The 24,505-nt window shown below is 49.2% G+C and overlaps 7 protein-coding genes across 7 annotated transcripts; 3 read left to right on the plus strand and 4 right to left on the minus strand.

Moving 5' to 3' along the window:
• Positions 1-187: 187 nt before the first annotated feature.
• KY384_000680 (uncharacterized protein) lies at positions 188-2,073 on the plus strand (the record flags this gene model as incomplete). Its single annotated transcript, XM_044809214.1, has 2 exons — positions 188-274; positions 628-2,073. 2 exons carry the CDS (start codon positions 188-190, stop codon positions 2,071-2,073), a joined length of 1,533 nt encoding a protein of 510 aa, XP_044665201.1.
• A 312-nt stretch (positions 2,074-2,385) lies between these two features.
• On the minus strand, positions 2,386-3,309 carry KY384_000681 (uncharacterized protein; the record flags this gene model as incomplete). Its single annotated transcript, XM_044809215.1, has 1 exon — positions 2,386-3,309. One exon carries the CDS (start codon positions 3,307-3,309, stop codon positions 2,386-2,388), a length of 924 nt encoding a protein of 307 aa, XP_044665202.1.
• Positions 3,310-4,964: 1,655 nt separating this feature from the next.
• Positions 4,965-6,272, minus strand: KY384_000682 (uncharacterized protein; the record flags this gene model as incomplete). The annotated part of the gene is made up of 1 exon (XM_044809216.1): positions 4,965-6,272. The coding sequence occupies one exon, from the start codon at positions 6,270-6,272 to the stop codon at positions 4,965-4,967; it is 1,308 nt and encodes a 435-aa protein (XP_044665203.1).
• A 529-nt stretch (positions 6,273-6,801) lies between these two features.
• On the plus strand, positions 6,802-8,265 carry KY384_000683 (uncharacterized protein; the record flags this gene model as incomplete). Its single annotated transcript, XM_044809217.1, has 1 exon — positions 6,802-8,265. One exon carries the CDS (start codon positions 6,802-6,804, stop codon positions 8,263-8,265), a length of 1,464 nt encoding a protein of 487 aa, XP_044665204.1.
• A 525-nt stretch (positions 8,266-8,790) lies between these two features.
• Positions 8,791-10,523, minus strand: KY384_000684 (uncharacterized protein; the record flags this gene model as incomplete). Its single annotated transcript, XM_044809218.1, has 2 exons — positions 8,791-10,028; positions 10,433-10,523. The coding sequence occupies 2 exons, from the start codon at positions 10,521-10,523 to the stop codon at positions 8,791-8,793; spliced, it is 1,329 nt and encodes a 442-aa protein (XP_044665205.1).
• Positions 10,524-10,936: 413 nt separating this feature from the next.
• Positions 10,937-13,604, minus strand: KY384_000685 (uncharacterized protein; the record flags this gene model as incomplete). The annotated part of the gene is made up of 5 exons (XM_044809219.1): positions 10,937-11,106; positions 11,159-12,857; positions 12,943-13,041; positions 13,091-13,303; positions 13,353-13,604. The coding sequence occupies 5 exons, from the start codon at positions 13,602-13,604 to the stop codon at positions 10,937-10,939; spliced, it is 2,433 nt and encodes an 810-aa protein (XP_044665206.1).
• Positions 13,605-14,331: 727 nt separating this feature from the next.
• On the plus strand, positions 14,332-23,375 carry KY384_000686 (uncharacterized protein; the record flags this gene model as incomplete). Its single annotated transcript, XM_044809220.1, has 5 exons — positions 14,332-15,039; positions 15,098-21,382; positions 21,437-21,445; positions 22,204-22,388; positions 22,451-23,375. The coding sequence occupies 5 exons, from the start codon at positions 14,332-14,334 to the stop codon at positions 23,373-23,375; spliced, it is 8,112 nt and encodes a 2,703-aa protein (XP_044665207.1).
• Positions 23,376-24,505: the final 1,130 nt, after the last annotated feature.

Here is a 24,505-nt window from a genome sequence, read left to right on the forward strand (position 1 = left end):
TCACCCAACGCTCCTAGCGTAGAACTCACGCCTCCTAGCAGAACAAGTCTCCTTGGTTTCTCCTTCACTAGCACCGTTGCGGCGTGTACCTTTTATGCTCTCTGTTCCAGTAGCTCCAATGGCTGCACGAAGCACTTAAGTAATATTTCACCCTTCAAAGCTGATAATAGCCGCAAGACCTATATATATGTCATCATGGATGCGTATCAACCAGAACTTCATCAGAATTACTGCAAGCGAGATGAGCGGCTCCCAAACATCCCGTCGAGCGCATGTAAGAATACACTAAGACAACCCCTCATCATCTCCCATCAATAATGGACCCTGTCAAGTCTGTCTACCGCTTATCGTCAAACCGTGCTTGTTGTTTCAAATAAAATGTCGAAATAAATTGTAGGGTGGTAGGAAACAGCCCGGCAAATGCTCAAAAAGGCGGGCTGATCCTGTCCTGTCATGGAACACAAAGTCATTCATTTCTTGCTTTCTTTTTTTTTGTAGCAGGTTAGGTTCAAAATGAGGATCCCCTCAAACCCACGCTCATTTGTGCTGTTGACAGCTTCCTCGCTTCTTTTGTCTTTTTCTATTGCTGCCTCAATTGATTCCAGCTTTTCGTCCTCAAGGCACCAGATCCGTGATTGTGATGCTGGTGACCCAAAGGTTGCTCCCCCAAGCCCTTCGTCGTCTCCAAGCATTTCCATATCTCAAGATGAATTCAAGTCTCCAGAAGGTGTCACAGCGAATGGTATCTCTCCTGCAAATCTGTCGACGTCGAACGACGGACCTTCTGGCGGCCTATTCTGGGCTGGTGCCGACATTGGTACCCTGATGCGCGCAGAAGCAATCACCGGAAGGAAGTACTATGATTACGATGGCGTCACTGAGAAGGATCCTGTCAAGACTCTTGGAGATGCTGGTGTCAACGCAGTACGGGTGGAAGGCGAGCGTGGCCAATGTCTAGGACCAACCACATTCACTAACAACACAAGCACACGCGGCGAGGAGCTTACTTTCAGTTACTCCTTCGGCTGTGCCGATATCCAAGTCAAAACAGCCCAGCGAGGAATCGCTGAGGGTATGCGGGTCGTACTCACAATCAACCAAGGCATAAAAATTCCCAAGGAATTGGAGTCCCTAAGCTACTCCGAAATGGTCACCAACGTCCGAAATGAGACGAAAAGCCAGCTTCAACCCTTTCTTGATGCAAAAATCGTCCCTGACATCATCCTTCTTGAAAATGAAGGAACAGATGGCTTCCTCTATACAGAAGAATCCACAGGCCACGTTCGCGACGGCAAGGACTCCGATAAAGAACTTTGTGGACAGCTTCCTACTGGCAAAATGAATTCCTACCCACAGTACACCGGCTACCTGAAAGCCGAGATCCTCGCTGCAAACGAAGCCATCGCCTCCGCCGGCCTCTCAAACGCAAGCGTCCGCTACGGCCTGCACTCACACGGACAATACGTGCAATGGAAAGAGGGCGTCGTGCACGGCGACAAGCCGCCCAGCCAGACCAAGCTGAGCGACAAATCCGATAGTCCATGCGCTGAGCAAGTCATTCCCCAGGACCTTCTCGATCTCGACATAGCAACTATGCTCAACATCGCCGGTTTCTCCGCCTACCCTGACCCCATGACTCCCACAGACATCAACAACCCCAGCTCCTTGAACGCTACCCTGACGCGTCTGACAGAAACCCTCACCCAACTCCAAGACTATGCCGAGAAATATGGGAAATTCGCTTCCGGCCCGTTCGCAGGGCAGTACAAGCTGCAATCCCTGGGTGTCGAATACGCCACTTCGTTCACCGCCGACCAGATTCCGCAGGAGGTAGCGTTGACCGAGATGATGTGGAAGCGCGTCAAAGGGTTTAGTAGCTGCCTCGGCATGATGTGGTGGGAGCCGTGGTATTGTTATAATGATTGGGAGGGCGGGAAGGCGACATTGTGTAAGACTAAGGAGGACAATGGGGAGGTGCCGACGGATACGATGAAGGCTTGGGGGAAGGCGGCTTCTAGTCCGTGGAAGGCCGAGATGGGGAAGGCGAGCAACGGAACGGTGAGTACAGCGTGAAGAGAGTGACCGCAGGCGGTAAGGATTGGATGTCAGGGACGGATTGGGGGTTGTAAATATTCAGTTCTAAAGGTTAACCCGTTGACATTCAATTAGGTCGCTGCTACTGGCTAGGCCGGCTCGAATTGCAAGACGTGCATCTTTATGCGTGTACACGTAGGTGCTTCTATCACGGTTTTAAATGCAAGTAGAAAGATTTGCTTAAATTTTCAAAACCCAACGTCTTCTCTCACTCTGTCACCTCACACAAGTCCAACCTTTAAGTCTAAAGGCCATTATCCCTCAAGAACCCGAATTGGTGCCTCCAAGCCTTCACCCTAGCAAAAAGGAACAGTAACTCTCCTGATCAAAATTCGGATATTTGAAAAAGCCAATTTGGATGCCTATGGCGTTCGCTTGCGTGAAGTAGGCATTCGGCAATTCCTTGAATCGCGGATCAGTCTCATTGGCAATCTGGAAATCAAAAGCCGCTATTCCTAGCGTGAAGGATGTCACTTCGGTTGATGTCCCGGTCAGAATGACTGCATCGAACTCCTGAGGGAATTTGATCGTCACGCCTTGTGTGATGATGGAGCCTGCTGAGTGCCCGACGCCTATGACATTGGGGAAGTGATGAGACCGGATTTGGCCGTACCGGAGCATTGTGACTAAGGCGTGTGCGATCTCGACGTGGAGAGGACCTTGCACAATTGAGATAGGGTCTGGGTGGTCTGATTGGCCGGTGCCGACGCGATCGTAGGAGAAGGTGGCATAGCCTGCTGCTGTCGAGGCGTCAATGTAGCTGTAATTGGGAGCAATGTTCCAGTAGGTGCTTGTGACTATGTCGCCATGCGTCAGGAATTGGACTGTGCTGATCTCTTTGGCAGTTCCTAGAGCTTTGGGTAGGCACAGCTTCGAAGAGATGCTGTAGGTGCCAGTCACGGGACTCGAGTTGCTGACGAGTCTCGTCGCTAGGTCCGAATTGGGCTCTAGGAATTCTAAGTTGAATTCTGTGAGAGTATCTTGATCTGGAGATCCGTTGTAGCTGATTTTCAGGTTCGTCGACGTTACCGTCACTTCGATGCTTCCAGTGAAACAGGTGGAGCCTCCACCAGCTGGGAAGCCATTGGTTTCAAGAAATGAACCTCCGGCTTCCGTAAAATTCGCTGCTCTTCTAAGAGACACATGAGCGTAAGTTGCTTCGGTAACTCCACTGGCAATTAGAAGAGTGGCAGCGAGGGAAGCGAGCCGCAACATTGCTCAGTGATCCGGACGGACTGGTCGCAGAAAAGGGAGTGAAGATCTAGGCGTACGAAACCCCGAGATCCATGTATGATGATCATAGTGAATTAAAATGCTAGTCGTAAGCAGAGTAAGCATGTGTGCGCAAGACCTCGTCCGTTGAAGGCAGTGATGGCCGAGTGCTTACCACTGACCGCCCACAAGATCAGGTATACTGATACTATGATCCCACAGGCAGCGTGAGGACGTATACTCGTGACATAGTAGCGTTTGCTATAGTGGAGGAACTTCGTTGCTCATTGGAGAACATGTGAGGCTGGATCGTTTGTGATGACAAGATACTCTTCTCCCGTGGCAATGTCATCATCCTCCCACAATCTGACCCGAATGTCCTAAAGAAATCCCCCACATTGTTGATACTTGGCACGTCGCTTCGTTATAGATGTGAATGAAGAATCGTCTGTTGGATATGGAGATCGCTCAAAACGTATCCCAATGTTCTTCGTCTTGAAGTTTCCAAGAGTGGAACTAAGCTGATGGCAAATCATAGGACTTAGCTGCAATCTTGGAGTCTTCGAATTTGGAAAGTCATCTTGACCTGCAAGTGAAACTCATCGGACCTTTTCAAGCATATGAATGCCTATCCACGTCCGTATGATATCTGATGATATGTGATAGTAGTGTGCAATATATGCTATATTGCAAGATCCTGGACCCTTACCAACCCATTCCCCCAAGCAGCAGCCAGCCAGCCACCGCAAGTCTGATTTGGGTTCCAGCAGACGAACGTCACAGCTTGTTCGTCTTCAAACACAGTCACTAAAACGCTAGGGGGACCTCCGCTAGTTGCCCTAGCTTTGGTGATTTGAGTTGAGGCAATCTCAGCTTTGTACCCCTCAGTGATGCGGGAAGTGCCTCGTCTAGGCTTCAGTCTCGCCCTCTCTTGCTCATTATTTGTGTGACTGCTGGGGAGACTGCTTTGTGGCTTAGGAGCCCATTCATGCCTGAAGACTATCTGCTGCCATGCATGCTCTCTTCTCTTCAGAATCTTTCTGATCGGATTAAAAACAGTCACTTTCCCGTCTGCGCTCCCAAATGCCACTGCAGCATGTGTTGTGCCTGCATCGATTGTTGTTACACCACCCTGAGCGGTCGCCTCAGCTACACCAATGGTGGTACCAAAATTTCGTATAGGGGTGTAGCAAATTTGCTCCCTTGCATCATCAGGATATACAAAACCCAAGAGAGCACGATGATACGTCATGTTGACAGGCACTAAGTTCATCCGCCGCGTTTCTGCGTATGATTGTCCGGGTGAGGTGAGTTGAGTAAGGCGGCAATAGCCTGAGATCGTAGTCGAGGCTAATAACAAGGAAGACAAAGGATAGGCACATGCAACAGACAAGATATAACCCTGATGTAAGTGGGTGATCAGTAACGGGCGATAATACTCAGTTCTGCCCGATGACATGGTCTCGGATGAACTTGACATTGTCGCTGGCGGTTTTGCTTCCGGCTTGATAGAATATATAGCGAGGAAGCCGTTGGAATGGCCGATGGCGATCTCCAAGCTTGACAACCAACAGAGACATGTACAGATGCTTTCACCTAACGGTCGGATGGTCACAGCGGCAGAGCTGAGCTGTACTATTTGGAACCCTTATTGTCAGCTAAGACTTTCGCTTGACCGGTGCTTGAAACTCACGATGAATGAGAGGGTCAGTGCTACGCGCATCCAGCGCAACGTCTATCACTCGCGTGCAGCCGTCGTCAAATACACCGCCAAGTAGACCTACTGGATTTTGTCTAATTCTATCCTCGTCGCTGAATTTGCGAGGCACTGGGCACCATTTCAGTTGCTTTGCGTCGCCCCAGTCGTGACACAAAAGTTGGGCAAGTTTTGGTTCATAGCATGCTGATGCCAAAATTCCCGGCTGGCTAGGGATCGATTGCCTGTCAAATGCCCATATCTGAATGCAAGAACGAGTTCTGGCGGCCGCTGAGAATGATGGTGGCTCCTTTGGCATGCCTTCTGAGCGGCAATCTTTGGTCGACATAGCAAGGTATTGAGCGCTGGCCTCATGGTTAGGTGCCCAATCCATGCTTCGCACTCGGCCGCCTGCATTCAGTAACCAGCCTCGTCCTTGCTGTTGGTATAAGGTCTGCAGATTACCTTCAATCCCACTGTGAGTGGCTTGATCCCAGGCCTCGCCAATGTCGAGCAATTGTAAAGTGTTTATCGAAAACATCCGTTGTCGTCCGTAGGGTCCTAGTAGTACATCTAGCCTGGATTCACCGCGCTGAGGCAGGTATTTTCTGTCATTCAAACTGAACACATCTGACTTTTGCCGCTGTGCAAACACGTCTCTGCCACCAAGTTCGTAGTACCATCTCCATTCATCCATACCCTCGTTCTGAATCGGGACAGCTGTTAGCGAGGAAGCTTGTCGGAGGTCGCTCTTCCTTGGTAAAGTAACATCATTACCCCAGAGATCTGCGGCGTTAGCTACCTGTGCTACAAAGTCGTTCCCAGGCCCACTCAACAAGGGAAGCCGGCTTTTCTTGGCTTGGTCAGATAGATTGTATTCAATGCCTCGTGAACGAACATTAGATGGTTGACGTTCCCATCGTTGCTTGGGCTTGAATCTGGCCGAGGGTAGATCAAAACGAGGCAATGGCCCTTCATGATCGGAGTCGCTAGCATATGACTCCGCGTCTTCATACTCTTCGACCGGAGTATGAACAGCTGAACTTGCAACGCTGCTGCCGGAGGTGTCCGTATCGGACGGAGAATCGTGAGCAGTGGTGTTGAAGTCAATGTCTCCCCGAGCAGCGTTCAGACTGCTCTGTGCAATCTCTGCCGCCTCATCCGAGTCTGAACTCAACACTTGGTTGAGGGTTTCGATATCTTCGTCAAGGTACTTTTTGTTTGGAACACGCTGTCTACGTGACTTTCTTGTTGGTACTGAATCTATCATACTGGCCTGGAGTTCTCTATGACTAGTGCACTAAGCTCAGGCTTGTGATACTAAAGGTAGATGTGTGGCTGAAGCCTCATGTGCGGCGAGCCGTAACTCTAACAGTAAGTACCTACTAAGGACAATGATTACTTTGAAGGCTGTCTACCTTTACATTACCCCAAGCAGGACAGCATACAGGTATTGAGTCATGACGCTGTCGAAATCGATATGTCTTCAATTTCCCACGAGCCACCATGATATCCAATTATGAATCGATGTTGAAGGAGGTAACACTTCCTTTTAAGAAAAGATGCAGAAATTCACAGTCAATCATTAAGCCTTTGTCGAGCTTGTGAATCTGGATTCAGGGGTAACACGTCAATGTTGCCTGCTCACGTGTGAGCTCAATTATTCACGCTTATGTAATCAGCCCGAACACTGCATGTGGCCCTTTGGGCTCCCAGAGACTCCTGTCTTTCCTGCGCACGCACCTCTGTTGCTGCAATCGCAAAGTGACACACATCGAAGACCTAGATCGCCGTCAACCATGGCCTCCATGCCCCATCAGTCTCCAGATCAATCAGGAGCCCAACCGCGTGAGCAGTCAGATCGCCAGGCTTCCACCTCTGAAGATCCCCTTCGCAGAAACAGTGTAACACAATCGACAACCTCAGAAGACTCTCAGACTGTGCTCTTACATAAACCTTCCTCTGAAGAATATTCAAAAGCCCCATCCACCCCTAAGAGTCCTCATCAGAGGCCTGCGAAACCGCAGAGGGCGCCTTCCAGTCCCGACCCGAAGAAATGCTGGATATGCCTGCAAACAGAAGCTGAAGATACATCTGAATCTTCAAGATGGAGGAAGCCGTGTGTGTGCCATTTGCAAGCGCATGAGGAGTGTCTCTTGGATTGGGTCTCAGAAGTCGAAAAATCAAAATCGAAAGTGGAATGCCCGCAATGCAAGACCCCGATCAAAGTGATACGCCCTCGGAGCCTGGTCTTCAATGCCGTTCGGGCAATGCTTCGGACCAAGTCGAAGTTGGTCCTACCTATCTCAGCTCTGTCCCTGTTCGCAGGAGTCACGCTCGCATGCTATGCTCACGGGTCTTACACTATCTACGCCATATTCGGCGATCGCGATGCGCGAATATTGTTACAGGATCTGAATAATAGTGGTCTCGATTTCTCAGTACCCTTCATTCCAGTATCACTGCTATTATCGAGAGTCAATTACGGCGACAATTATTTTCCTATCCTTCCGCTCGTTTACTTTGTTACGTACAAACCTTACAGGAACGCGCCTTTATGGCCTCCGAGTGCAACGATGACCCTGTTGGCCTTGCCTTTCGTTCGCACCGCGTACAATTATACCTACGCGTATTTCTTTAGGGAGAGGGAGAAAGTGTGGGTAAAACAGGTGCAGCCTCGACAAGATGATGGTGTGGAAGGTGCGGCAGGCAACGAAGACGCCAATCAAGGGCTGATGATGAACGTTGGCGGGGGTGATGGGGAAGCAAATTTCGAAGTAGGCATTCAAGTGGAGGTGGAGGAAGAGGTTGAAGGTGAGGTTGAGCAGGCACCTCAACCTGAGCAGCCTGGCCAAAACGAGCAGCAAGGAGGCGATCAGCCCGCTGCGCAGCCAGCACAAAACCAAAATCAAAATCAGAATGTTGTCGCAAATCTTGCCCAGGCAGCTCCAATCATCATGAACGTCGTCTTGGAGCGAGCCATGAGCGCCCTCCTCTTTCCCTTCGTCTCTTCAGGCGTTGGGATGATTCTCAAGCAGGTCCTACCGGAGAAATGGGTCTTCCCTCCGCCATATTGGACTTATAGGGCAACAGACTGGCCATCAGGATTTCTGCAATCACAATTTGGACGCAGTGTTGCAGGCGGCTGTCTTTTCGTTGTGCTAAAGGATTCGTTACTGCTCTATGCGAAATACAAACACGCGCAGATTCATCGACACCGGAAAATTGCGAATTATGATCAGAAGAAAACGAAGGCTTCTTAGTGCGCGTGATCTCTCCACATAGCGGTGGAGAGGAAACGTTTGAGGTGTGATTAATTGATGTGTGTTGAGGCGTGAGCGTAATGAGCTTGCGATATTGCATAGCGTGCAGCTCTCGAGCAATTTGAAGTCCTGTAGCTTGTTTGAGGGATCTCTTCTTTACATTCTGCTCAATCACGATATGAAGGCACGCGAAAAAACACAGCAATCTTCTACAGGTGGAGGGTTGGCTCCACTACATGCTCTGTTGATGAATTCTCTCGAATGATGTGATCCCTTCTCGGGAAAGGTTTATGAATGCCACTGCCAGTAGTTTTCCAATTCCTCTCGCTATCTTGATACAGTACAGGCATGACTCGTCCAAGATATCCGATCAACAATACATTGGCCACGCCAGCCTATGTTATACATTGGTTTGCAACGCTCATCACGCGGTTCAATGACACCCCTTTTGCCTTGCCTAATTATGCCTCAATCACCTGGCAGACCTTCCACCAAAACATGGGTATCAAGTGAAAATCTCCTCCTCTACAGCGCCGACGCCAATGCTGTCTCATCCAAACCTGGTTTCCTTATCGTCGTTGTCCGCACAGACTCAGTGAAGCAATCGTCCCACCTTCCTCCACCTTTTGCAAAGCCTAGACTCTCCACAAAAGCTCCAAGTCCACACCTTCCGAACTCATCTCCACTACATGATACTAGCGGCATGACCTTCCCATTCATAATCACTCTTATCATCTCTTCCTTCTCGCCCTCACAAGTCATCTTCTCTACCACCATTCTTCCACCAAACGGCACAGTTCTACTTGCCGTATATCCCTCCATCTCCTCCACACTCATGATTCTATCCTTCCTCAATTGCGGCATCCCTTCAAACAGCCCCAAAGCGAAGAAGACTGCTGTCATGTCGTTATCGTGACTGAAATCTGCGTACAGCGATTTCCCAAGAGGGAACATCTTAGGGTTAGAATCTAGAGTATGATTGACGCTCGTACTATCCTGCACAGATTTTGAGGTTAGACGAGCAATAAGCTCGTTGACGAAACCGACGCCCTGGGTAGGACCCAAATCGGAACCGGCGCCATAGCCATAGTATTTCCCAAGAGATTGATAGTAGTCATAACTTTCCCATTCAGGAAGATTGAAAAGGGCGCAGAAAGGGTTGGCTTGGGGGTTGGCACCTGAGATAGAGCGTTTGACTCCCCTTATGGATGAGGAGGAAAAGGAAGTTTCCGCCACAACAGTGTAAGGGCAAAGATCCATCAGCGAGAGGGTATCTGTGTCTGTTAAGTCTGAAGTGCCTATATCGCGCTTCAAGCGGGCTGAAATTTCTGGTAGAAAGGTTGCTCCGAACTCGGCTTGTGCGGCGAGACCTGTCTTGTTGGCCTCAAAGGCGGCGCAAAGACCATGATTGAGCGTGTTGTTCATCCCCTCGGCTTCGGAGATCTCAATGATACCGTATGGGTAGTCGAGGTTCTTGATAGCTCCACTGGCGACTTTAGCTTTATGAAAGCCTTCGGCCCATTTACGTGCAGACTCTACGACGCGATTCTGGTCACCAGCACGGATGAAAGGTGTGTCAGCTGTAGCTAGAGCCTCGTACCGGGTGAAGAAGTCGATGCCCGAGTGGATTAGCTCCTGTTCTCCCATGAGCGTTAGTTCCTCAGTTCCAAGGTCATAGTCATAATCTCCGAGAAAAGCGTAGGGTCCAGTGAGATTATGTGCGCCTGAACGCAGTCTAACAAGGGTTTCATTGTACACTCCAGCTTTATAAGTTGTAGGGGATCTAGCACCGTGTCTTGACAGCAGATGTGCAAAAATCACTTGACAGCTTGACGGAAGGCTATCAGAATGTTCAGATGGAACAAGATAGTATGGAGAGTATTGACCCCAGCTGTGTGATATCGCAGTCGCGCATTGATATCCTTGAGAAACTGTATCACACGGAGAAGCAGTTGGCAGAGCATGGCCTCCATGTGGACTGTAAAGACTGAAAGCCACTGAGTGAGAAATTACATCATGTTCCAGGAACTAGACATACAACAGATAATAAATAAGCCCGCAAAGGAACACCAGAACCATGATCAATGCCGTCAAAACTGCTTTGCCGGGGTCTTGTTGCCCTGAATTATCGGAAGCTTTACCATGACCGCCCCCTTTTTCAACCCACCTGGATACGAATGACTTGATGGAAGTAGAGACTCTTCGTCCTCTGGCACAGCCATATTAGTCTGACCGTTCCGTCGCCGTGTTTTAGTCATTATCTCAGGCGCATGCGGCATATGCGCAGAGATGGACCGTCACATATTGACTTTAGAAGTGAAACCGGACCAATCTAGAGACCGACACTGACCATTGCAAGGTCTAGGACTGGAAGACTTGGAAAGTGAAGGGAAAGAAGGGCCAAAAGAAGGACTCCAGTTCACGGACTGTTCTTGTATGATATCGCAGTTAGTACGGCTAAACAGAAAGCGACGCCCGCAAAAACTGCGCCTGACTACATTCCCTTCAACAACTCATGACTATTCATACAAGACCGTCGGCAAACACCTCGCTCGCGGAGTCGCGACTAAGGATCGAACTGTAGTCGACATGAGTAAAGCAATATACTATAGAACGCTAATGTCCATCCCAGCTTTCCGCAAATACCCCATATACAATCGACGACAACATACTAACAAGGTTGCAAATAATTACTTGGCACTAAACCTGGCCTTCCATTCTTCCCACTTACTGCAGCCTCCCACCATCCATCGTCTTGATATCTTGTCACAGCCAGCATGTCTCCCTTGCCAAACGACAATTCTTCTGGTATCGCGGCGCGATACATGTAAAGCGCTCGAGCTAAGAAGCGATGTTAGGTAAGCATGTAAAATGGGATTGAAAGAATACTCACCCATCTGCAAGATCGGCTTGCCTTCGGCCGTGAAGTTTCTCCCATCAGCTGCGCTCTTCGCTCTTGGACGCTCCATAGACGGATATGCGCCTGGCTGTGGCCCGCGCTGTCCGCCATAGTAGCTCATCGGTCTGTCGTTGTTGCCCCTTCTACCCTGCTGTGCACCATCGGCTAGCTGCACAGCCATGTTGCCACTACTGTGCGGCCGGTCTTGTCTTGCAAATTGTGGTTGCGGTGAAGGTACCCTACCACGATCATTGGGTGAGCCATGCGCTGAATAGCTTCCCTTACTTGGACTGGTGTTGGGTGTCTGTCTCGTTTTTGATCCACCGTAAGGGTTCGGGCTTGCAGACCGAGGGAGTCCTGTGTTCTCACGCCCTTGATAAGGAGGGCGGGGACTGGTGCTCCGCATGGGACGAGGTGAAGTGGCTCGCGGGATGTCTCTAGCCTTTTCGCGTGCGTTCCCGCGCGACGCTCCGTATATGTCTTGGCCTTGGTTTACATACTTACGCGTAGTCTGTTGCATTTGGGCTGAAGTAAAGGCAGGCTTGGGTGCACCGAGCCGGCTCGTTGGCTGATCATAAGATGGAGGGGGAGTTTTGCGGCGAGCAGCAGATGGTTCGTTATGTTGGGTACTGGCAACGCTTGCTGGACCTGGCGTTGCCACGCCCGCATAACGGTCTGCTGACATACGAACTGAAGATTGTTTGTTAACCCCCTTAAGCTCTTCTAAAGCCGCAGCAATTGGATCTAAGCCTTTAGACGCCCTGTTCAAGCCCTTGATTGCGGACTTGGTGCCCTTCGAGTCCGGCGAGGCAACATCAAACACGTTGTTGCCTACGTTGAGCTGAAACTGAGCCCGAGGATCCACTGGTTCCGGAGTGCCGGAGTTGGCATCTCTTATATTTCTGTCCTGGCCACCATGAGTGGTAAAACTCGGTCTGTTCACTTCTCCTTGCTTATCGTTGGAAGATCGCCAATTACTACGAGAAGTAGGAGTTGTAAGCGAAGGAGCTCCTTTTTCGTGCTTACTCTTCCTCCTGAATGGGCTGTTGCTGAAGAATCCACTTCTCTTTTTCTGGACTGCTTTGTTCGGCAGGTTGCCTGGAGCTCCCTGTCCATATTCTCCCTTGATGGGTGACTGTGAACCGCTTGTAGGTTCTACGCTCGAAAATGATGTTGGATTTGAGTATTCACTTTGCGAGTCTCTACTTGAAGGGCGATTTGGGCTGGTAGCAGAGCTTCGGTCTGACGGTGGTGCCGTACGACAAAACATTGTCATTCCATCGGTTGGATACTCATTGTGAGGAACAGCAGCAAAGTCTTGAATGTCACTTTGAACAGGCGGCTGACCACCCAAATTTGATTGTTGCGCAATCACGTGTTGGCCATTTCGATTGCTTTGAGGTGTTAATGTCACATCACGTTTTTGCGGTGGCAGTTTTCCTTCGTGCCCCATTCTAGCTGCCAGATCAGATCCAGGATCATGATGTGATTCGAAAGTAGAAGGCTGCGGAGAGGAAGTCCGGAATGCTGGATTGATTGTACGCTGAAATTGCGCGACGGAGTAGTCATCGTCCGAGTGTGCTGATGCATTGTCCTCGGCATCTCCCCTACAGAAGTCGATGTACTTCGGAGGATCTGGAATCTCTTGTCCTGTGCCTCTCTCTTGGATGAAAATCGAAATATCCTTTTCGACCTCACAATTTTCAAGTGATAGACGTATTTTCTCACAGGACTTCTAAGTTTAGCTAGGCTTTTACAACAACGCATCGATCACTTACCGCATCGTCACTCACGCACACAGTTGAGGCAATATTGGCGAAGGTCCACAGGCTACTTTTCATGAAGTCTAACCGCTCCTCCTCCAGGTCTTGAAATTTCTTGGAAGTATCAGCAATGGACTCTAAGGGTCAGTGGAATGGCCCATACATCGCAAGCTGCCTTCCATTCTCTGTTCCACCTTCCAGTTGTTTCTTCGAGGACTTTGATCGCAGCTTCGTACTCGTTGCCTGTAGATGCAAGCTGTATTTGTGTCTTCTCCATCTTCGCTTTGTTCTTTCGCTCTTCTTGACCCATGACCATATGCCCTTGCGCCAGATAGCCCTTAATCTTTAGACAATCCTGCTCGTATTTGTCGCGTGACTTTCTCAGATGTAAGCGAATTATTTTCGGACCACGATGGAATCCGCACCTTGTTTGCAGCCTGTGTCTGCTGCTGCTTAATCTTAAACAACTTTTCGGCGCCGGCCTGCACGATCTTCCGCCTCTCCTTCATTCCTCCCGCGAAAGCTGCCAGGGGCTCTTCAAGCTCACTTTTCATCTGCCCAGCGATGCCTTGATGTGCTTTGCCCATAGACTCTACCTCCCCCCTCATGATGTCGAGCGATGCTCGTAAAGTTCCAGACTCTGAAGAACCTAGGGGTTTACGACATAGCGCGATCATTTTCCGCGCATATTCATCTTCAATAGAAGCGCGCGCTGTTTACTGATTAGTGACGCAGCTTGCTCCAGCCCTCATTTGCTACGTACAATTGTAAAAGACTTTGAGTTCATCACAAGTCACTTTTGCATTCTGCATGCGTTCTAGCAGGGGCTGAACTCCCGCATCTTCCCTGCCCCAGAAGTTGTTCGCAACTACACGGCGTTTGTCAGGTCGAAGGATGTTGACCGAAGCACTGGAGCTTCACTCACAAGACATAGACACAGCTGGACCATCTATTATGGCGCCGGGCATTGCGCCCGTCAGTCGCTCGACGGAGCCTGCAAACAAAGATGAAAGAGAGAAGTAGAATGTTCTAAAGTCTCGGTATTGCTGATTCGCGAGCCATAGGGGTCTAATTTCATGAAGTTTTTGCAATGCCCATGAGGCGACGCTTGCCTTCTTTGATTGTCGCTCGATTCCTCTCCGCGCTAGTTGTTGGCAGGGAGACAGTGCCAAGCATTTAATAGCCGCCCTAGCGCTATAGGCACAGGCGGAGCTAAGAAGAGTTAGAGGGCTCAATTGTACAAGCTGTGTTTGCATTCACTAAACTCGTCTCTGTTACAGCCTATTAACACAGGTCCTCCGCTCACCTCGAGTCTGATCATTCACCATCAGATATAAGAGAATGTCCGAGCGCTGACCTTTCTGAACTCCCCCTCCACGTTGTACCAATGATCGGCTATCCTACATGAACTTCAATCCCCCACAATCGACGACGCAGAACGCCAATATATCTAGTCCCAACCAGACGTCTGGCGCACGGCTGGTGAGAACACAGCCGTCAGCCTGGGGCCAGCCTGCCCCAGGTGCTTCAACTCGGCGTGGCCTCACCCCTCTCTCAACAGGCCTTGAATCCTCTGCCACTGAGCCTGGTCGTGGGAAGAACACATCTTCGCCCTCACCATTCACTTCTACATTCTCGTCTGTTGTCAACTCTTCAACACATAAAAACGGTAGCCGCAGCAGTCACTCGTCCTCCTTCTCGACATCACCCTTTCCAAGCATTCAAGCTGGATCTCAACAAGGGCAACCTACACACTCTCTTCTCTCACCACGTTCAAGAGCCATCACGCCAGCATCAAACCCACAATCGGCGTCCTCCGCCGCGGCTTCGACCCCCGCGTCTCAAGTAGGAGGAGGCGCAAGTAGTGGCGGTGGAGGAGGCTACGCTAGGAGCCAGACATTCTCTCCTCCCCTGTCGCAATATAGCTTGACGTCCCCTACTGCAACTACTTTCGAGCGCTCCTCTTATTCGGGACCTGCGCCGTCTTCTGCGAACTCAGGACAGTCTTCGGTCTCCAAGATCGTTGCAACTCAGATTTTCCTTCTGCTGGGTTCGATAACTGAGAAAGAGGGCAAAGCGAAGTGGGAAACGCAAGCAGAGGCCATCAGAAGGGTATGCAATGGTCTACACACTGTGATTTTACTGCCCAACACAATTGACACAATTTTAGCTTGTTGAAGCGAACGGCATGGAAAATTTCCCAAAATACTTCCGCAGATTATTAAGTGGGAACTCACCACAGATCTTTCCAGGTATCAGTCGCAATGTCGAGAACCCAGCAAACTACCCTATCTTAGTACGGGAGGTAGACAAGATAATTCAAGACCCTGAACAAGGCACAAGAATCGCTGAGGCAATCGATGGGGCAGAAGGCGAATTGTTTCGAGATTTTGATCTTGATATCTTCATTAGGCACTTCAAGCTCCACACTTACGCCAAAGTAATATTGCTCTCCGCATTTACTCGCGTCACAAAGCAAGAGCTGAAGACTAAAGCAGCTATACTGCTGAACAACACTGCTGACGACCTTGCGAAAGCCCTTGCAAATGCTGACAATGATGACCCGGATGTAGATCCAGTACTTCTGGCGACTTGCGCTCTTAGATTCCTGCACGATTCTCCTCAGGGTTCTATTACGCAACATGATTACAACAAAGTCAAGTATTGCGTCGACCACCGATATTCGAAGTTGGAAGTCCAGGCACCAATGGCGATCCAAGCTCTTGTATTCGTCATGGAACTAGATCAAACTGAGCAGGGCCTCTACCTTGAGGTCCGAAAAGCTGGACCCGATTTCACCAAAAGTCTAGAAACATCAAAAAAATTTCTCGCGGAACATGTTGATTGGAATCTTGACGAAAGACAAGTGAGCAGTGTTCTGCTCTATATGGTATTATCTCCGGATTGGCTACCTCACGATCCTGCAAACTTTGCTGCAGCTGTTCGGGCGACATCAGTGCATCTAGATTGGCAGGAAATTATCCGTGGCTTCGACCGAGCTAATCTACCATTCTCCGAGGCGTCTTTTCTCTCATTGTATAATCTTCTTCTCCCTATCGCTAAGAACGACACCCAGCTCGATCTTCAAGCACTTTGGCGCGGGCCTTACGAGTCTCAGTATACACACTTTGCGATATTGTCTGCTCTCTACCGCTGCTCGCCTGCAGAAATCGATGCATCATTAATACCAAACCTGAGAGCAGCTTACGACCCCACGAGCTCTTTGGATGGTCCAGAGGGTGTTGAGGCTGTGGCAGAAGTAGCCAAACGAGACATCACAATATCCATGGATGCAATCACTGCCCCGCTTGATTTGTGCTTCCCAGATTCAGTGGAACCTGATGATCAGCAGCTTCTAAATTTGGAAGAAATCATTGGCGAGAAGATTGGATTATGGTCTTGCTCTGCATCAGCTATCGAACCGCCGACGGTGCTCTGTCAACAGCTCATTCGAAGGTTCCTACAGACCTACTTATTGAAGAGAGATCGACCGGAACATTCGTATGTTCTTCATACCGTCTGGAAGCACGATAAGAAATCCGTTGCAGGAGCTCTCCTAGAAGCTCACATTGCAGATCCTTTAGAACTCACTACAATGCTCGATATTTCCGTAGACTTGGGCTGGTTGGACGAGCTTCTCACGATGACAACAAGCTTTGGTTTTGACTTAGCTGCGTTAGCTCATAGGAATGGGCTCATACCATTTCGAGAGTGGGCTGAGCGCAAGATGGCCACTTCCGACAAAATACCTTTCATTAACGCTCTGTCAAAATTCGGTATCATCAAAGCCCAGGATGAGCTACGCATTTCTCGTGATGAGCAATTGGAGCCGCGCACCGTCAGCCTTGGTATGCACACAGCATACGATATGCTGGACATCTTACATGAGAACATGCAAGATGCTGTGGCCTTTAAAAGTATTCAGAGGACATTTTTGCAGGCCTATCCGAGGCTAATACTACTCTGCGAAGGCATTGTCGATGGGCTTGATGTGGATTGCAAGCAGAGTAACGCAATGCCACGAACTGCGGATGCAGAGATGCAAGAGCTTTACAAAAGAATGTACGGCAAGGAGCTGGATGTCACAGAAGTCATTAGGTACTTGCAAGAGTGCAAAGCTTCGAACGATTCTGCTAAGCGAGACTTGTTCGCCTGCATGATTCATGGTCTCTTTGACGAATACTCTTGTTTCAGCGAGTATCCGCTGGACCCGCTGTCCAAGACCGCGCTGTTGTTTGGAGGCATCATCGAAGTTGGACTTATCTCGGATTTGACGCTTCGCGTCGCCCGAGAGATGGTTTTGGACGCTTTGGGCGATTATCCCAAAGACGCATCAATGTTCAAATTTGGACTGCAGGCATTGCAGACCTTCCGAAGCCGACTTCAGGAGCCTGACTGGGTGGATTACTGCAAATCCCTAGCCCATGTACCTGGTCTTTTTGGTACACTAGTTTATACAATGGCTGTCGATGCCCTCGCCCAGAACGGTGTGCAACTCGAGAATGGCGAAATTAATGGTGCAGATGGCATCGTGAACAGCTCTGGGCTGGCTAACACGGACGAGGAAGAGGATGGCCATGTGGCTGCTTTCCCATTTCTCAAGTCTATCAATTCCGGGCCTGCGCCTGGCTTCTCTGAGCCAGACGAAGAAATCAAGGATAAGGTTGTCTTCTTCTTCAACAATGTGTCTCAACAAAATCTCGACTCAAAATTTGAGCAGCTAAAGAGAGTTCTGCGAGACGACCACTACGGCTGGTTTGCAGACTTCCTCGTTAATGAAAGGGCCAAAGTAGAACCAAATTACCAGCCACTGTACCTCGAAGTGCTCTACCTTCTCGACAGTAGCGGTCTTTGGAATCAAGTGCTTCACGCGACCTACCTGATCATCCAGCACCTTATGAATGCTGATACGACAATTCAATCTGCCTCGGAACGTAAAAACCTGAAGAGCTTAGCAATTTGGTTAGGCTCTCTAACGTTAGCTCAAGACAAACCAGTCAAACGTAAGAACATTGCGTTTCTCGACTTACTTGTTGAGGGCTATCAGTATGAGAAGCTCCTACTTGTGATACCCTTTGTTTGCAATTTTCTTGCTCAAGGAAAGCATTCTACGATCTTCAAGCCCCCAAACCCGTGGGTTCTCGAAATCCTAGCAGCACTTGTGGAATTCTACCACCAGGTCAACATAACCACAAACCAGAAATTCGATATTGAAGTTTTATGTGACGAGCTTGGCGTAGATATCAAAGTGGTTGAACCGTCCAAAATCTTGATGGAAAGACCATACGATATCATCGATCAGACGAATTATATGCTTCCAGATGGCATCAGGACTTTCGAGAATCTTCCACTTGGCGGTATCAATGGGAGTGTACAGAATCCAAAATTTGAGGTGGAGGCAATGCACCTCGATTTACCAGATCTCGAACAGCTTTTAAAATTCCCGCCCCCAAGCGGAAGTACAGCGAACCAGACGAGACTGCGACAAGTAGTTGTTGACGCCGTCACACACGCAATCTACGAAATTATTGGATCTGTAATAGAGCGATCGGTCACCATTGCTACTATCGCTACTAGCAATTTGATATCCAAAGACTTTGCCTGCGAAGAGGACGAAGACAGACTTCGGCATGCCTGTCATCAAATGGCAAAACAGCTCTCACAAAACCTCGCCCTTGTCACGTGTAAAGATCCGCTGAAACAGAGCATGAGCAACTACATCCGTAGAACGCAGGTAGACTCCCCAGAGCAAGCATTCCCAGAAGGAACAATCTTGATGTGCGTAAATGATAATCTGGACATCGCTTGCGAAATCGTCGAGAACAAGGCTGCAGATCAAGCCATTCCTGAAATTGAAGAACATGTGCAAAGGGAATTAGCCGCTCGCATTCAATGGAGGAGCGAACACCCTAACGAACCTTACATAGGTCCTGCGCACAATCGCTGGAGCACGCAGATTGCTGAGCCATATAAGCAGACGCCTAATGGACTCAATCCAGAACAGATGGCTATTTACTCGGAATTTGGTCGACAACCCCGTGGTCCACCAAACCATGCACAATCATCTTCCGCGGACAGCGGTCGGCAAGTACCCGATATACTCCAAGATACCTTTTCCTCAATGTCACATCTCTCAGCAGCTACAGAGAATATGTCTATACCTAACCATGTCATGCAACATCAGCAATATCAGCCTCAACGTGGGCGCATGCTGCCCCCACCACTTCCGGCATCTGTGATGCAGGTTCAATCAAATGGCTACCTTGACCCTGCTATGGTTGAGGGTCGAGTCAATGATCTACTTCGAGAAATCGACAGCATCATGAAGGAAAACGAAGGTCGTTCTGTGGACGACATTCGCCGTGAGACGTCGCTATTCGAACTGCTTGAGCAAGTCAAAGAATTCTGTCTCGCGTATGACAAAGTCGCTCTAATGTGTGCTGAAAAACTTTGTAGAGATCTATATGGAGAGATTGCCCTCGGCCGAACTGCAGCGCAAATATATGTATATCTCCTAGCGACGCTCTACCACACATCCCCAGAGATAGCCAAAGAGGTCGCTCAGTGGGCGTACTATCAGAATGATGCCAACCTTCTCGCGACGGACGTCACAATCGAGCTACTGAAGAGTGAGATCATGCAATTTGATAGAGTAGACGAATCTCTTGCACTGTTGATAAATCGAAAAGAAGACGCTGCGGTCGACGCCTTGTCTCGAATTATCAACGAGGTCCTACTTGATTCTCGACCTGTCGCACTACGTGCAGATTTTGCGAAAAGCTTCACAGCTATTGCTGAATGGTACTTGGTGGATAAGAGCATGGACGCAAAAACAGACATTTGGAGAAAGATCAACAGCATTGGGAGCGACGAAGATGTTGACGGGGTGCTTGATGGTGCGGAACTCGTGAAACAGAATCTGGCTCACTACGTATTCTTGGAATGGATTCGTTTATGCGAGAACAATCCGGGTGCTGCGAGTGATAAAGTTCTAACAGCCTTTGTGCTACAGGGACATGTGCGTCAGTTAACGCAGAATCCAGAGGTTCTTATCGTTTTCCTGAGGTTCTGCATTGACGAGGTCATAGAGGCTTTTGACAAGGCGCAAAGTCCACGCCCGCAGCCTATCACGTTCAATGATGTCTTCACCAAGGTCGACTCGCTTGCTCGGTTTGCGGTCATTTTGGTGAAGAGCCAGGGTGACCTGAACGGCTCTGCGAAAACCAACAAATACGCCGTCATGGACACTACATTGTCGCTCATCACACTGATCATGAACCATCATCAAGTAACTCGAGGCGAACATGCGACTCAGCGCATTTTCTTCCGCTTGCTTTCCAGCATCCTCTGCTATTGGCAGGAATTTTTCCCGGAGAATTCTGTACAGAGCGACAGAATGCTTTTGGTCTTTGCTGAACATTTTCTCAGAATGGGCCCTCGACATTTTCCTGGCTTCATTCATCATTGGCTTGCACTCATCTCGCATCGATTCTTCATGCCAAGTTTGTTGAAGCTCACAGATGGCCAGGTGAGCAGTCCAAACGGTTCTGATTCCACGAAATTTTTAGCTAAATCTGGACAGGGATACGACGCATTCGCCAAGATAATGGAACTGGCTTCATCCTACATATCGCACCTTATGCAGCCCGAGAAATTTGGATCCATGTATCTGGACTTATACCGAGGTTTCCTGCGAGTATTGCTTATTTTGCACCACGACTTCCCCGAATTTTTGGCGGAGACACATTTTCGGCTCTGCAACGCTCTTCCCAGCCACGCTACGCAGCTACTCAACATTGTGCTTAGTGCCTATCCGTCTTCTTTCCCCGAGCTTCCAAATCCTTTCGTCGTAGGCTTGAAGATTGACCGTCTTGAAGAAGTTCGCAGGTCACCACGGATTATTGCCAATCTGAGTCCCCCACAAATTACAGACAGGCTCCAGTTCAATTTAGACGCTGCAATCAGAAACATCAATTCCGAACACGTGGCTCGTGTCAAAGACGCTTTTCTCACCGATACGAGCGTTGAAACGAAAGTCGATGCGAAGCTGATTCATTGGGCAGTTCTCTATATTGCTCAAACTGCTATCACCGCGGCATCTCAAAGGGGTGGCTCGAACTTCATCAGCGATTCTCCACAGATAACCCTACTTCAAAAGCTGTGCAGAGATCTGCGTCCTGATGCTCGCTATCAGTTATTGTGTAGCATGGTCAACCAGCTCCGTTGGCCCAATGCCCATACGCATTATTTCGCCTATGCCCTTCTACATCTTTTCGGTACAGAGTTCGCCAATCATGACGCTTTCGAAACACGAGAGCAGATTGTCACCATCTTGCTCGAACGACTTCACGCTGTTTTACCTCATCCGTGGGGCCTACTCGTTGTCATGCTAGAACTGCTAAAGAATCCTGCATACAACTTTTGGCACCTTCCCATGGTGAAAGACTCACCGCAGGTATGTCTGGATAAACATGTCACGTTTGTTGGAAATCCTAATTCAGTACTGCAGGTGCAAGCCGTATGTGACGACCTACTAAAACAAGGCGAAGAGAGGGAGCAGCGCTGGCCCGCAAGCGGGTTCTTTTAGCACAACTGAGATGCCCGGTATCTAATGTACCTCTGAGCTAGTGACCTCCCACTCTTTTCGAACTATACATCCAGCATGGTTTGGCGCAATGGCTACGTGACCGCAACGATACTAGACAGGAACAGCAGCAAAAGGAGGCAGGCTATCACATGACACAGCTTTAATCGGCTTAGCGATGGCGAATTCGACATGGGTGGGCGGGAGTACTTGGACTGACGACTTTTTGATTGACCTAATCATAATCCTCCAATATCTCTTGCTTTGTTACGACGATCCTCAAAAGCATTTCTGGCTGGCTTAACGCAACGGCTGAAGGTAGCATGATAGGGTGTCATAACAATGTATCATACGTAGCCGAGGAAGATGACCACCTTCCTCACTGTAATATAGGATAATATATCATTGCCTCTTCGGTACAACCTTCTCTTCTTTTCCCAATCACAAAGTAAAATTGCTTCCCTCTGCTCATTCGCGACCTGGCCATGTAGAAGCACGTGACCAGCGCGTTCGGGCGTGGTTACGCAAGGCGGCCAACGTGCCACCGTTGCCCCCAACCTAAGAAAGCAGGTATCTCATGGATATTTGGAATAGGTCTCGGGTATCGGAGCTGTTCGACAAGACGATCGTAAGTTGGGTCACTTCTCCCCTCTTCCTACCGTATTCAATGCACGCGGGTCTCACAAAGCAAGGACACTGCCCTGGTTCCAATTCGCCCATTCCTCTCCAAATCCGCGCAGAAAGCGTATCTCAGCATCGGTCTGCTTGCAGCTACATCCACTCTACTACTCGGGGTAGCCAGCATAGCTTTCTGGCTTTTCTACTATGCATACGTCCCTCAGCCAGGAGTGGAAAGGGTGGTGCACCTCCAATTCGGGTACGCTCATTTACCCTACTCCCCAAGCAATGTTCTTCGAGCCATGACTGACATGACTCCAGAGATGGCCATCCATTCGGCCTGACGAAATTTCCTTCAGCCCTGGTCTCAAATCAAGCTTACGATATCTCCCTGCACTTCCATCTACCCCGCAGCCCCACGAACCTTCGCGCAGGCAACTTCATGCTTTCCCTCTCACTGCTGCCCTCTCCAACAGCCTCATCAAATTCAGCGTTACTACCCATGCTAGACAACCAAAATAAGACAATTGCCTACTCCCGCCGTCCCGCAACGCTCACATACGTCTCCCAAATCACAAGTACTGCAAGCACGCTCTCCTTCCTCCCTCTCTACGTCTTCGGCTTTAGCAAGGAAAGCGAGAGCCTCAGAGTTCCCATGTTCGAGGCTGTCGAGTTTCCCAAAGGCGTGGGCAACGTACCTCAAGCAGCATCAGTATCTCTGGAAGCAGACGAGAAGATGCAAATCTACTCCGTCGAAGTAGTCATCATTGCAAGATTGAGTGGTTTACGGTGGATACTTTACAATCACCGGATCTTGAGCTTTTTGGTCTTCGCGAGTGGCTTCTGGATGGCTAGTATGTTTTCAATGAGCGTGGCATGGCTTGGCTTGTCCCTCTACATGGATGCTGAAACCAGTGGTGGTGGGGCAAGAGAGAAGAAATCGATCAAGAATGAAGAAGAAACGACGCCCGAATCGGAGACGTTCAAGGCACTGGACGAATCATCAGAGACGCATAGGACGTTCCCTACGCTAGGCAGGCAGAAACCGCTGAGATACCCGCCAAGTGATGGCCCGATATCGGCGGTAGGCATCAAGAGAGAAGAGGACGAAGCGGCTTTGAAGACTGTGGGCAAGCCGCTACAAGTTACTGCCGCTGGGGCAGACGACGAGGATGATTTTGAAGACGCAGCAGCAGAGCAGCGCGTGGAGAGATTCGGGCATTGGGACTGGGTTGGAAGAGGATAGGGGTGATGGGGTGCAGAAGAGGAAAGCTCGTGGCAATAGCAGTGAATGAATAAAGTAAAGCAACATCATTAATTTTGTAAACTGTTCTCGACAAGATTCCCTCCAGATACGCCTTGGCGAATCTGGCATTTCCAAATTGGCTAAGGTCTGAAAGTAACGTATATTATAATTCGCATTCTAGGACACGGCAGTAATACTAGAATGAGATTAATGAAATACCGCGCCCCTACATACAATACAAGATAGAGACAACCTTTGTCTACCCCTGAAGATAATGCAAAGTACCATAGTTTAAGAAATATAGATTGAAGATTAGCAGATATTTTCTGCATCGTTGTTTGCGCTGTCGCTTTCGCCGACAGAATTGTTTGCCAATGCTGTCTCCTGCCGGATAGGCCGTCAGAGAGCCCCTGCAAATTTACTGTCTAGGTTAATCAAAATGCAAGCATGCTCTTCGCATGTTTCCAAGCGACATCTTTGAAAAGCTCCTATTGCTGGTCTGCCAACTGCTAACTTTTCTTTAAGCATTACAACCTTCATCTCATGGGCATAAGTGCCATCTCATCTTTAGCAATTTTGTTCTGGCGTTTCTCAAGCCGTGGGAGTCACGCTGACTCGACGATTGGGCTGACCTGAAGATTCGATGCTTGACTTGTTGGATAGTAATTGCTTGGATCATAGAGTAGACATATTTGTGATGAAACTGCGCGAGGCATATGCCATTTGGGTATCTTTAAAGACAAAAAGTGACTCATTACAGTACACAGAGCAGGCCCAACTACCCTTCCTTGCCCAAGCCAATAAACTTACATTCCTACTCCGCGTCGACGAATGAACTCGCTAAACCGCCGAAGAAGGGGATTTCAAACCTATCGAGACCGTCCGCTGATGGCCGTCAGCAGCGAATTAGGGGTGATGAAAGAGCTGAGTTACCGTCGCTATATGCTCGAAAGGTGAGGAACGCTATCAATCCAATGTCGACCATAAACAGCAACCAAGATAGTGGACTTGACCACGAGAATATTAAATGGATGACCTGACCGTTCTTTAGGAGCTCAGACTTCATCGATCGCGTGGTTATTACTTACGACGATGGCTGAGAAAAGTAGTGACGATTGCCACGCATGAAA

This window comes from Bacidia gigantensis, assembly GCF_019456465.1.
Source record: "Bacidia gigantensis strain McMullin 20006 chromosome Unknown contig_74, whole genome shotgun sequence".
NCBI lineage: Eukaryota > Fungi > Ascomycota > Lecanoromycetes > Lecanorales > Ramalinaceae > Bacidia > Bacidia gigantensis.